The sequence below is a fragment of the Pezoporus flaviventris genome, unplaced genomic scaffold (assembly GCF_033815535.1).
Source record: "Pezoporus flaviventris isolate CSIRO_AGI_PZ_B2104156 unplaced genomic scaffold, CSIRO_AGI_Pfla_v1 ptg000073l, whole genome shotgun sequence".
Lineage (NCBI taxonomy): Eukaryota > Metazoa > Chordata > Aves > Psittaciformes > Psittacidae > Pezoporus > Pezoporus flaviventris.
The window spans coordinates 4,355,006-4,368,725 of record NW_026892621.1 but is presented as its reverse complement, the minus strand read 5'-3'; the positions used below and the strand labels follow the sequence as shown (position 1 = coordinate 4,368,725).

The 13,720-nt window shown below is 46.5% G+C and overlaps 2 protein-coding genes across 7 annotated transcripts in view; one reads left to right on the top strand and one right to left on the bottom strand.

The window, feature by feature from the left end:
• The window catches only part of CFAP92 (cilia and flagella associated protein 92 (putative)), a 33,423-nt gene extending 32,036 nt beyond the window's left edge, over positions 1-1,387 (bottom strand). For all 3 annotated transcript variants that reach the window (XM_061472982.1, XM_061472983.1, XM_061472984.1), the window contains exon 1: positions 1,287-1,387. The gene's annotated coding sequence lies outside the window, so the exon portion shown is untranslated. The remainder of the gene's footprint in view (positions 1-1,286) is intronic.
• The window catches only part of EFCC1 (EF-hand and coiled-coil domain containing 1), a 51,768-nt gene continuing 39,195 nt past the window's right edge, over positions 1,148-13,720 (top strand). For all 4 annotated transcript variants that reach the window (XM_061472987.1, XM_061472989.1, XM_061472988.1 and 1 more), the window contains exons 1-2: positions 1,148-1,835; positions 3,240-3,646. In XM_061472987.1, coding sequence (XP_061328971.1) covers positions 1,149-1,835; positions 3,240-3,646 — 1,094 coding nt within the window. In that variant the 5' untranslated portion in view covers position 1,148. The remainder of the gene's footprint in view (positions 1,836-3,239; positions 3,647-13,720) is intronic.

Sequence of the window (13,720 nt, the reverse complement as noted above, 5' to 3'; positions counted from 1 at the left end):
AGGTCGAAGGAGGTGATCCTGCCCCTCTACTCCGCTCTTGTGAGACCTCACCTGGAGCATTGTGTGCAGTTCTGGTGTCCTCAACATAAAAAGGACATGGAACTGTTGGAACAAGTCCAGAGAAGGGCCACAAAGATGATCAGGGACTGGAGCACCTCCTGTATGAAGACAGGCTGAGAAAGTTGGGGCTGTTCAGCCTGGAGAAGAGAAGGCTGCGTGGAGACCTCATAGCAGCCTTCCAGTATCTGAAGGGGGGCTATAGGGATGCTGGGGAGAGACTCTTCATTAGGGACTGTAAGGATAAGGGGTAATGGGTTCAAACTTAAACAGGGGAAGTTTAGATTGGATATAAGGAGGAAGTTCTTTACTGTAAGGGTGGTGAGGCACTGGAATGGGTTGCCCAGGGAGGTTGTGAATGCTCCATCCCTGGCAGTGTTCAAGGCCAGGTTGGACAGAGCTTTGGGTGATATGGCTTAGTGTGAGGTGTCCCTGCCCATGGCAGGGGGGTTGGAACTGGATGATCTTAAGGTCCTTTCCAACCCTAACTATTCTATGATTCTATGAAAATCATGGCTTTGGGAAGCTCCGCCATTTGAGCCAGTTTCACACATATTCAGTGTATCACAGACAACAAATGCACACCAGAACCGCAAAGACACCACATCCACGGGGTGGAAAGCCTGAGTGAACAGAAAGATGATCCACTCTTAAGCCCCTCAGCTTCATTAACTTAGCAGGACCACTCACTCGCTCACAGCGTTGCCCGGCAAACCGATACTGCCGGTTTGCTCTCGTTAAAAAGGAGCCACAAATAAAGAAGTCTGAAGCGGACTTGGACTGCCTGAAGCCCCCTTCCTGGCAGACAAAGCAGAGCTGGCACCTGCCCGCCGCCCCCGCTGAGCCCCGCAGGGCCGGCAGCCCCCGCCGCCGACAGCGGCCCCTCCGCAGGGGCAGCCCAAAGCTCCGCCTCGGGAAGCGGCGGGCGGGACGAGACCCCTCTGCCGGGGCGGCGGCGGCAGCCCCTGAGCTCCGTGCCCGGGACACGGCCCGGCCCGGCCCGCCCCGGGGCCGAGCAGCGGGGCGGGGTTCCCCGGCCCTGCGGGAGGTGGCGGCGGAGCGGCTCGGCTCGGCGCGTCCGGCGGGGCGCGATGGAGCCGCCCGAGGGCTGGGACCCTTACGGGCGGCCGGCGCGGCGCACGCAGTGGCTGGTGAGCGCCCTGGCCTACCACTACGGGCTGGACCGCGGCGTGGAGAACGAGATCGTGGTGCTGGCCACCGGGCTGGACCAGTACCTGCAGGAGATCTTCCACCACCTGGACTGCGCCGGGGCCGGCCGCATCCCCGGAGAGGACTTCCGGACGCTGTGCCAGGTGCTGGGGCTGGAGGAGGCGGCGGAGGCGGCGGCCGACCCCGAGGAGTGCGCGGGGCTGTGGGAGGGCCTGTCCGCCGAGCTCACCTTCCGCCAGTTCCACGCCCGCCTCTGCGGCTACTTCAGCACCAAGGCGGGCGGCCCGCGCCGCGCCGTGCCGCGCCTGCCGCTGGGCCGGGAGAGCGAGCACATCGAGACCCAGATCCGGCTGCGCAGCCCCCGCCGCCGCCGCCGCCTCAGGGAGCCGCCCGGGCCCGCAGCACCGGCCCGGCCCGGCGGCGGGGAGGCGGAGGAGCGGCGGCCCGCGGGGCCCTGCTCGCGGGAGTGCTACGAGGAGATCGTGGCGCTGGAGCAGGCCGAGGACCGCATCGCCAAGCTGGAGGAGGAGAACGGGAGCCTGCGGGAGCTGGTGGAGGACATGCGGGCCGCCCTGCAGAGCAGCGACGCTCGGTGCCTGGCCCTGCAGGTGAGCAGCGGTGAGCCCCGGCTGCAGCTGGGTGAGGTGCTGCGCCCGCAGCATGGGTCGGCTGTAAGAGGGGTACGGCACAGCCCGAGGTGGCCCTCTCATCCTCGGCGTTAACTTCTTAGCAAAGTTTGGTTACAGAGAGACTTCAAGGAGATCGCTGTGATTTCACCAGCGGTGTGTGTACATCCCTTAAACAACGCAGTCCCAGACTGGTTTGTGTTGGAAGGGACCTTAAAGCTCATCCAGTTCCAACCCCCTGCCACGGGCAGGGACATCTTCCACTAGAGCAGGTTGCTTCAAGCCCCTGTGTCCAACCTGGCCTAAATATAGGTATAAATATCTATATGTATATCCTTAAATTTAAGGGATGTGCTGAGAACCACCCTGCTAAAATTGCAGACCTCAGTTTAACATACCTAGTTCTATAATGCTGCTTTTCCTATTGCACATGCAGTCACTTATACACCAGTTATGCACCGCTGTGGGCTTTTTCCCTGACTAAGAAGGAACTTCTGGATTCTTAACCTGCACAAGCACATGCAATAGCTCATTCACAAGCACCCCAGAGCTTTGCCTCAGAAATATGGGGGTGTGTTTTCTTCAGAGCATGGTCATGGGAGCTCAGAGCTGGAGCCAGCTCTGCACATGGCCTGATGAACAGTCTGGCTCCTCTGCAGATCCCCACTCATAGTGGTGCTGGTCTCTGTCTCTGTTGTATCAGCTGAAGTGAAATACATACATAGTGAAACGCAAACATATACGTACTTAATAGCAGTTGAATTACTCTGGCATGACGTAGCATAGCCATGGTTGGGATCAGGGTGGATTTCATACCATCACAACCCACACAGAGCTCTGTGCCGTTTGCATTAGCTGCTGTCCCTCTCCACAATGCCCAGCACAGCAGGTGAAGGCCAGTTTACCCCTTTCATGTGAAAAGTGAAAGGAGAGCAGAAGTGAACACAAAGTCACCAAAGAACCCAGAATGAATGAGAAGGACAAAGATGAGAGCTTGAGGCCACCACGAGCTGCTCTGTGCTCAGCTCTACTCAACACAACTTCAGAATCATAAGGGGAAGTACTTTTTGCACAGTACTACTTGCCTTTTGAGGTCAGACTACAGTAATGGCATTAAAGCTATACAGAAACATGTGCAATAACCTCATTTTTCACTTTAGGAGTTTAAAGTGGAATTTATAGACACGTATTTAAAAACTACTGTCCAGAGACTGTTTCCTTGTCTCTGTATTTCACAAAGTAGCTCATCAGTTGCTGACCAACTCTTTGCCATTAAAGAAAAACCAAAGCAAACAACAAAACACAATCCAGCCATCTTCAGTCTTGATTAATATGATGCTTTAGAACACATTAATTTCCCCCTGCTTTCTGCTCCTGTTATTACAGGTAGGACTGCGGAAGAGCCACGCTAACCATAAGGAAGGGGGGACCTGTTTTGTAGGGTGCAAGAGGCCGTTAACACAGAACCACTCACAGACCAAGTGCCTTCAAAGCGTACTGAAAGAAGTGGAACTCATACGGAGCTCCAGGGACGGGCAGATAGAAGAAGCAATTAGGTTCAATCAGGAGCTGGAAAGAGAGCTGAAGAGCTCTCAGGAAGCTCTGGTCAATCTGGAGGACTGCAACCGTAACCTGAAGAGGGAACAAGCAGAAATGAGGAAGAAGGTGGAAGAGGCGAGACACGCTGTCCTTAACAGTCTTGGCAAAGTGAAGGAGCTGGAAGTGAAAGCCAATGAAGTGCCACATCTGCAAGTATACATCCAGCAGCTGGAATCAGAACTGCAGCACTACAGGTAAGGCTGAGTCCCTCAAAAAATGCCTATAAAATCGCAGTACTGGAACAAAGTTACCATGAAAATCACCAGTTGTAGCTTATTAAATGTTGCCAAATACATGTAAAATGGAGCCAGAGAGGAATTAGGAGCTACTTTTCTTGGTAGAGATCCATAACAGAGTTGGGCTATTCTAGCGAAGGTAGATCAAAATAAGGGTGCTGATCTACAGAGAGGTGAAGTTACTCCTCAGACACACAGCAGCAGGACTCAATGTAGTAATGCTTCATGAAAGCCTCTGAAGAAACTGCTGACAGCCCTTCAGAAACCATTTGCATGCACTTATTTTCTCACCTTACCTAAGCAGCCCAGTCATTCCCCGCCAGTTGGGGCACACGTACGAAGCCAGCTGTAATTGGGTGGTTGACCCTCTACTTCTTACTAAATCTCTTCAATTTGTCCTACAAAGTGGAGGAAAACCCATAAGGCCAGCTTGTGCCCAGCAGTGTTAAACTCTGCTGCGGCTTTATTGCTTTTTCACCAACAGAACATGTCATATTCCACAAGGGAAAAGCTAAAACACTTTCCTGAAACCACACAATCATAAAACAGGAGTCTCAAGTGAAAAATTCATCATCCAACTATCCCCACTTTTGTGATAGTATAAATAAATGTCCTTCCAAAAGTCAGGAAGTTGCTTACAAATTTGAGAGTTCACTGCTTTTGTAGAATTGTATCTCAAACCAGACTTGGACTCACTGATGGTTAGCAAGTGCCAGGCATTTCTGCCCAAGTTTCAAATTGACCCATGGAATAAAATCTTGGTTATACCTTTACTGACCCAAAGTAAAGCTAATAGTGATGCATTTTTTGCTTACTGTACTAAACCTAGTATTTTAATACATTGTCTACTCTGATCTCCTTGTCTCTTCCTAAACTTATACTTCCTCTGTTTGCTTCTGAGAAGAGTTCATAGTGAGTTATTTGTAGCATCATGGCTATTGTACTGCTTTATGATGTGAGGAAGCGCTAAAAATAACCACTTTATCCAGTGTCTTTGTGTCCGTGTTGTGTATGTTAATACTTGTGATTGCAGGAGATAAAAGCCTTCATTTAAACATCTGTAGGATTTTAGAAACACCACGAGGGCACATAATATCCAAGAGGACTGTCATTTACAGAGGTATCTGGGTGAATGATACAGCTATCAGTACTGAGAGAGATCGCACTACTTGTCTGGTCTCTCAAGTTCTCCCTAGGATGAGCACCAAAGGCTTAAGATGAGTTCTTGTCCTGCAGAATTGCTTTTCCAAAGAATGATGAAGGATAAAAACACTAGCTTTGAACAGGTAGAGCTGAACTAGTTAACGGCAATAAGAAATGCCAGCTGGACCTTGCAGAGCATCAAAACAGATAGTGCAAAATGTACATTATATGTTCTTTGTAGGAGTATCTTCTTCCATACTGTTGGTTTTAAAAATGCATGCTAATTTAAAGTGGATGTAAAGCTCAGGAATAGCAGTGGAATGACCATTTGGAAACTACTCCCCTTTTTTAGCCCTGCAGCACATTTAGCACAGGACCAGGCCAGCTTCTATGTGCAAGACCCTTCAATGGGTCTTGGTTCTGTGTTAGCCACAAACCCCTGCTGTCTCCCTGTCCATGGGTTATAGCTCAGGGCTTAAACATGTTTGTTTAACAGCAGAGCTGCTTAATGATGATTGTGACTTGCATGGCTGGGGTCATATTCCACAGTTCCACAGCATGTGGAATATCATAATTCTGTAAGTGTGGCACAGAGATGCCCAAACTGGCAGAAAACAGTTCAGCAGTGAGTTGAGCTCTGTGATGGAAGAGCTGGACACTTGCATGGCTATCTGTACCTTAGGCAGCCATTGGCATTGTAGCTTGTCCCTCTCACTTGCCTACACTTACGCTACAGATGGCAGAAACTCCTTCTGTTCATAGGGAATCATCTTCTCCAGTTGTACAGAAGCCCAAAACCCATGAGCATTGTTCGGGTGAGGTGGTAGGAGTGCATGTTGTGTTGGCCAGAGCGTAGGGATGGAGGGACAGTTGCTGTATCCCACTGACTCCCCAGACCGTCAGTTGGCACATGTATTACTTGTGATGTTAAGTCAGAATGCATTGAAGTTAATACTCCAGTGTTCTGCTCCATCTCCAGTTACCACAAAACATTTGTGAGCAGGTAAGCAGGATGTAAGTTTGGCAAAAGAACTAATGCTGCAAGGTAGCAGTGGAGAGAAGGGGATAGGCACTTGAGTATACTGCAGAAAGCATTTAAGACTGCAGGAATGGCTCCTGAGAATTGACCTTAACTGGCTTGGTATGCCACTGTTTTACTCCAGCTAAAGTCTGGTTTCTTCCAGAGAGGATCACATTCAAGAATGAGAGCGGTCTGTGAGCTTTATATACTGTTCCTATCTATACTTTCATATTCCTATCTATACTTTCATACTTATAAAGAAAATTATTTCTTCTTTTAGGTTTGGGCTTTCAAAGCTCTTTATGCATCTAAATCCGTGTCTAGACTTTCATCTTATGCCAGCTTGCTATCATTTCAACCTGGAATCACAACAGTGATCTTAAATTATACCCCCTAGCTCAAGAAACAACACAGTTTCCATCTATTCAGGAAAGTGTTCAAGTGCCTGCAAGTGATGAAATGTTTTCCTAACTTGGGGTACCTAATTACAATTGCCTTCTCTGCCCACGGACTCAGATTCTTGCAAATTTAATGCCAAATGTTGCTATCACCATCTGTGGTACGTTTTGCTAACTGAAATTTGTGTGACTTCACCATGAACTCTGTCAGGGTACCCTGGTTCCTGTCTCTGGGTTTGAAATGTCCCTATCACATTGTCAATTCCCAGCTAACCTACCTGACCTAATAGTTTCTAGACGCTTCTTGTTTTCAGGGCACATCCTGTCCTTCCGCACTGGGTGCAGGGGTCAGGGGTTTGTCCCCTTACTCCACCATTAGAAGTTTGTACTATCTTTCATTTTTCAATCCCTGTTTAATGAGTCAGCTCAGACGCTTCAATGGTAAATGTTGAGAAATTCCTTATTGAAAAGCATGAGTTATCATGAGTTGTAGTCATTTCAGAGGAGAAAGACTTTGTGAGAAATTGAATGTTTGTCATGGATATTATATAAAATGTGTGATTCACAGTGTCAGTGTATGGAAGTGTTTAGGAAGTTATACAAGTCCCATTTTTAAATGCAGTGTTGCCCAGAGGCTTCTTGTTTTGCACTTGTGCGCTTGATTTCCTTCTCCCAGGTATAGGACTTCTCATTTGTTATTTCTGAATCTCAGCTTTTCTGGTTTCGGATTACGCTTCCAGTTTCTCAGGATGATACTGGGACAAGCCTCCAAATTGCTTGGGGTCAGTTCCCATTTCTCTTTCAAACATTGGAAGCCTACATGAACACACTGGCTAGGCCCCAGGGCAGATTCTGGTGACCTCCACTTGATCCACTCTCTTTATCCCAGAGCAAATCATTAACAGCTATTCCCTAAACTCCCCTTTTCCCAGGAAGTTTTGCTCCAGCCCAAGGTGACACCATCCATATATTCTAATATAGTCCTGTAAGTATTGTTTATAAGAATGCCACATCTGAAAATGTTACCACAATAAAAACGTCACATCTACTGTTTCTTTTGATCCGTTCAGCCATCTTCCATGTCAGAAAAGGAAATTAGATTGGTTTGACATGAATTGTTCTTGCTGTATATAAGTTGGCTCCATCTCCTATACTGCACTGTAGGAGGCTTAGAAATCGGTTATGGATTTTCTCCTTAATAAAACTGGTGGGAAGAACAGAATTTAACAATCTTTTTTGGATCCCAGTTTAACAAATAAAAAGGTCATTCAGAATTGAAATAGACTTCATAAAAGAGATGTTCACAGAGGATTTATGTTACTGTGTTAGCCAGCAGCACAGTAATTACATAGGTCAGTGGAAGAGGTCATAAAATACCATAACTGTTTCCCATATGCATGGTCTGTCTCCCAAATTACTTAATTATCCATCAGCATTTATATGTGTTAATGAGGGGAATCCTTTGTGCAGGGAATGCAGGGAGGCTTATTTCATCCCCCCATATTCTCTTATAAACATGGAGCTCTTGAGCATAAGTTCCTCCATTTCTATCTTTCTTTCCTAAAATCACCAGTGCTTTAATCTTTATGCTTTAGGTTGTCTTGTATCAGAAGTAGCTCAATTTGTCTTTTCTTCTAGGAGCCAGTGTCCTGATCTTTTCAGTAATTTATCAGATTATCATTTACCCTGTAAAATAGAACAAGATGAACCAGAAAGATCCAGATCAATTATCTAAGAGCAGGAGAGGAATATGGAAATATTCCTAACTGGTGCAGAGTCGGCTCTGTTAATGAAGAGAGAAAAGCCCTAGGAAAGAAACACTGCTCCACAAAAGAAGGTACATGTAGGAGGTTATTTCCAAGCTGAATGATGGTGCATGGTTTACACATAGGTGTTCTAGAGCTGTTCTTCTATTTAAGAATTAGAAGTTAAATAAAGGACATCTGGACAACTTTCTGCTTGACTACTGTCATCAATACCAACTGGTTGTGAGGTGAAGTACATCTTGACAGTGTATTTCAGAATTCGCATGCAGACTGGGGGTGTTTATGTGCTGGACTGCACGAGGGACTGGATAGAACAACAGACCATAAGCACATCCCTGGACATGAGCAAGGCCAGGCAGGGTCAGTCCCAGTGGTGACAGGCAGGGAACTGAGCTCACCCAAGTAAAAGTACTTTGCAGAGCCTCATCTGTAAGAGCACTGAAGCACATTGTTCCAGATGGACTGATGTCATTTTATTTTCTAATTCTGCTTGTATTTTCTTCTACTTAAGACTGTAAAGTGTTACATACTGCAGAGAAGTATTGCCAGAAAAGCATAGAGCTTTTAAGGTTTTCAGGATACTAGCAGCAGCAGGTGAATACGTTCCCATCAAACGAACTTTAGACTACTGGTGTGTCTCTAGCCACAGAAGAATCATAAGCTGAGCAAATAAATCAGATTACTACTCATTTGAAACACTTTAAAGGAACATCTTGATTTCACAGAAAGGGATAATGGAAGGCATTGTTATATATGGTAAAGAGAACTGTGCAATTTAAATACATTAACTCGACACTGGAGAAAATGTATAGTATGTCTTTCTAAGTAAGGGTTACTTTTATTTCAAATGCAAGAGTCGTCTCAGTTCTTTTTAATGTTAATCATGCTTGCTTCCCATAATAATAGCAAAACCTTTACTCAAATCCATTTGAATTAATCCAAGTTCATTTATCCACAAGGAAGCTTGCGTGCCAATTCTGGTGTTGCAAATGTAGGCATCTCCCTGGCCTTTTGCAGTGCTGGGCTCTTAGTTACAGTGTTTATTCTTGGGAGACTTTCCCTGGATTCTCACTAAATCCTCCTTTTCTTCTGCCTTGCTTTATTTGTGTGTTGGGAGTAAATCCCTGCGAGCACAATAGCGCTGCCACCCACGCAGACACCGCCTGTTCCCTGCGGTGGATGTGCTGTCACCACGGCCCAGGCTTCCTCCCGCAGCTCTGCAGAGGCTCCCAGTGTTGAACCTGCTGGAGCAGCCACTTAGCAGCTCCATCGCACAGACCTTCCTGGGGACAGAGCGATGAACGTGTGCTGCAAGTAACCAACAGATAGTCCGAGCCAAAGGAGTTAAGTTTTGTCATCTCGGACGCAGACCCTGACACACGCCGCTGCCTTTTGAAGCTGCCCCCTCCTGCCCTTCTGTGCATAATTTGAATCATGCTGACCCCTCCTGTCCCAGGGAGGTTATGTTTTCCCCAGGAGATGTGCACTCAGTGTTGCTGCAGCTTCTCTCCCTTAAACCAGTGCCTGGAAACGCACCCAGCAGCTTGGTGGACCACCCCCCCCCCCCCCCCCCCCCGACTGACGGCCATGTGCCTCCCTCCTTCACCTGCCTGCTCTGTCAAGCTGCCTCATGCCCAGACTTTCTAGGTGATGCAGCGTATTTCCCAGCTTGTCTCATATCAGCAAAAATGAAAGATCAATTTCATACAAAAAGATAACTTTAAAATACAGACAAATCCTGTTCCCCTGCCCCTTTCAAACCATTTTGTAAGACTGGGCTCCCCAAGCCCCTTTGAAAGCAATGCCTCCCACAACAAAGGCACTTCCTTGCTGTCATTGCAAGGACTAAAATTGAACAGAAATGGTCCTAGCTCATAAATAGCTCTCACTTGAACCCTCTGGATTACTTGGGCGAGTTCCTGTACAGCACCTTTCAATATCCGGTATTAGCAGTATGCTACTGTCTGCCCTAAAGGCTTCCTAGGAACCTTCTGCCTGGTGGACATCACTGCCATGTCCTGCCGTTGTGCTCAGTTTGAGCTTAGAACTGCCTTAACCTCGGTATTATCCAGCTGACTGATCCCAACACTTCAGACCCCACTGCATGCAGATACAAACACAGCAAACTCAATGCACTGGGGCTATTCTGGAAATGGAATTACCAGCTTGACAAGACTGGGATCTGTGCAGCTCCCTTGCCCTAGAAGCCAGCTAACATCAGTATAGGGGAGAGCTGCATAGAAAGAACAATTATTTATTGTCTGGAAAAACTCATCTGTCCCCTAGTGTTGCAGCTCATGGGGAGCCAGGAGGACTGCTGCATGTCCTTCTTTTGGCCTCTCGGCTCTTCCTTAAGCAAACCTGACAAGTCTGTGGCCACCTCTGTGCCAAAGAGACCTGCAGGGAAGGATCCTTGCTGGAGCACTCCAGTTTTCCCCACCCCACAGGTCCTACTGTGCTGCTCTCTGCTCATGCACTCGTGTGGTCAGCCCTGCTGAACTCATTAGCAGAAATCCCTCACTTCTGGGGGTAATGGGAACACAACTGGGCAATAAATCTTTTCCTGACTGGAATTTGCCAAACTTCCCTAACAGATGCTTTGAAGAGACTGTGGTATTTTAAAGAAATACTTCTTGTTCAGGTCAGTTTTGGAAGACAAAGTAATAACACAGGACCTCAAAGTGTAAGTTGGGGCTTAAACGTGGGGCTTCTGCATTTACCTCCCTGGATGTTGAAGATCTTGCCAAAAACCTGAAGTAAAAACACCAGGCACGAGATCCTGAGGGGCCCAGAGGACTGACAAATGCTTCCCTCACATACTTACAGACACAATCCATATAAAGTACTCAACAGCCCCACTGAGCCCCTCCAGAGATAAAATTAAAACAAATCAAGCAACCCTATCTTAAGTGGGCTTTAATGCGCGTCAGGTTTGCTGTCAACTCACAGGAGTCACTCTGAAAAGCAAGCACTGCTGATCCTCTACACTCTGGCACTGGTTTCTTTTAGGCTTTTTAGTCTGCTGGAGAAATAAAAAGGGAAGAGGTTTATTTGTTCTTCCTAAAAAGTGAAAATTCCTCCACGAAGATGAGGGGTTCTACCACAGCAGTATGAAGTGGCTATTTACTCTTTGCTCCTCACCTCACTTTCCTTCAGGACACAAAATGCATCAGGTCATTTGTAAGATGCTGACAACCCAGTTTGCAAACAGATCAAACTGATTTGTTCTGCTGAAGCAGCCTGCTCTCAGGATATGGAAGGATTACTGACCTGCAGAGGAGGAAGCTTTCTCTCTTGAATGAACCCCAAAACTGACAGTGATGTGACGAGTGAAGCCACCCTAAAAGAGTTCAAGAGAAATCTACGTTCTATACAAATATGTATGTTATATAACAAAAAAAAATTAACCTCAATAAAAAGCCTTTTTCATTTATGCACCACAAAACCTCATGGAATCATGAAACCTGGAATGTAAGAGGGAGCAGTCCAGTCAAACCTGCCCTTTGTTTTGCAAGAAGTATGTTTTGTTTCAGCAGCTTTCTCCAACCAGTTGTCTATCTGAGTTAGCCCTCCAAGAGAAGGAAATCAAGCTAGCCTTTTAATAGATTCAGAGCCAACCATTCTACTCCATCTTTCACTGAAATTCTCACAAAGCTCCTCTATGTAATATAGATACTGAATTATCTGGAGACTGGCAAAACCATCTAGAAAGTAGAATTAACTGATTCCATGACTCCACTGGGACCTTGCCATAGTTCAAGTCCACAGCCAAGCCACATCCTTAAACCCATCCTTAGAGCAGCACAGGGAGGATCAAAAGATCCCAAATACCTTCAGTTACATAGGACACTGCCAGGAATGTTTCCACAGAGGTAGAGGGTCCGTCTGTTAACACTGCCTGGCCTCTGAGCAGGTTGGGGGATGAGCTGTAAATGTCACTGCTGCTAGGAAACACAATACAGGCAATGTCTGTATTTGCAGTGACATGAGACAGTTATTTAGCACTTCTGCAAATATTTGCTGGAGTTTGTTCTGTTTTCCCACTTTCACACCCCAGTCAGAATTCCAATTGAATCACTGGCCATGGTCACTGCGCTGTTCCCTTCCCTTCATCCTCCGGTACATGTTTTCAGCTGTTTCAGCATCTCATCTGCTGCTTGGCAGGATGATGGAAATAAGAAACTATAATGAAAATAAGCAGAATGATGAAAATAAGACCCAGAGGCTGTGATTCACTGCATGTTGCAGCTCCTCCTTGTTCGTGGACAAACCCATGCTCTCTGAAGGGTGCCTTAACTTCAAGTGCTAATCGCTATCACATCACACATCATCCCTGTCAGGGAAAGAGGTGCCAAGTGTGAGGAATCAGATTGCAGTGGGATGACCCCAAACCTCTCAATAACACTACAGAAAAAAATCAGTCCCTGGGCTTTGCATTGTGAAGAGCCTCTTTTCACAGCAGAATGTTTCAGGGAAGGCTCGTGATGTACATTAATCACAACACTGAAAAACCTGATATTCGCAGCACATCTGCTCTGCTTTTATTCTCTGTACTTGACCCCATTGCACATCCTTGGCATTAGTTCACATAACATAGAAGTATCTGGAACTACATATGATGAGGTCAGCCAGATTTAAAGCAGAACACTGTCAGGTATAAGCTGAGCTCTGGGTTTAGCAGTTTCACACTCCTGAAGCACCAGCTCCAGGACCAAGTAGCACTCTGCTTAGCAGAAAATCACACAAGACAAACATGAGCAATCAAAGCAAAACTGGTGCTGATGAAAACTGCAGGACAGTCAGTTCTGCTCCCCATTTCTGTGTCAGCAAATATCCAAAGGTGGGATTTCCAGCAGTACAGATATAACTGGGACACCCCTGTATGTTGCGGTGCATCACTGTGTTGACTTCCAGAGAGCCCGCTCTGGAGCCCAGGGCAGCATCACTGCATCAGCAGCACATCCCAGGCTGCCCATGGCTCTGAGCTGCACAGCACTAACACCACTGTGGGCTTAGCTCAGGTGAGTTTACACTGCCCAACAAAGACGTAGCCCTGAAAGCACAGATCCTCTCTACTGCAGAACAAAGAGACGCCAGAGGGTTGGTTGTAGTGGTTTAATTTGGTGGCTGGACAGATCTGGCATGAATGAGGCAAACAGATGGACCGCTTGTCTACATCGGCTTCTCTGATTTAATTCAGACCCAGGCAAAGCACTTTGGCCAAATAGTTGATCCTCAAAAAATATAGGCTGGAAACAGTTCAAACTAGCTGCATGTTTAGGCTACTTCAGGCAAGATTTCACATGGACTATAACACAAAGAAAAGCAGAAAAACTGTGGTCTTTTAATTGGATCTTTCTTGCTGGAGTGTTCTGATTTTTCTTCCCTGAATGATATGAAATCAGTGTAGCTAAACTGAATTTCAAAATACCATTTTAAGACACACAAAAAAAAGAAGAAACCAAAATGAGATGTTACATTTTACGTTGAAGAGGCAGTTTCCTTTGATGAAAAACATTTTTCTTCATATTCCTAGTTTAACCCAAAAAAAAAACAAGGAAAGAAAGAAAGACAATATTTGAACTGCTCTAAGCAAGAGTTGGGTGAGAAGCTGGTCCTTAGTCTCAGATACCTGTGTTTCCATTAACAAACATACATAGCTCTTCTTAATTCCCAATAGTGTTATCCACAGTCTGCAGGGACA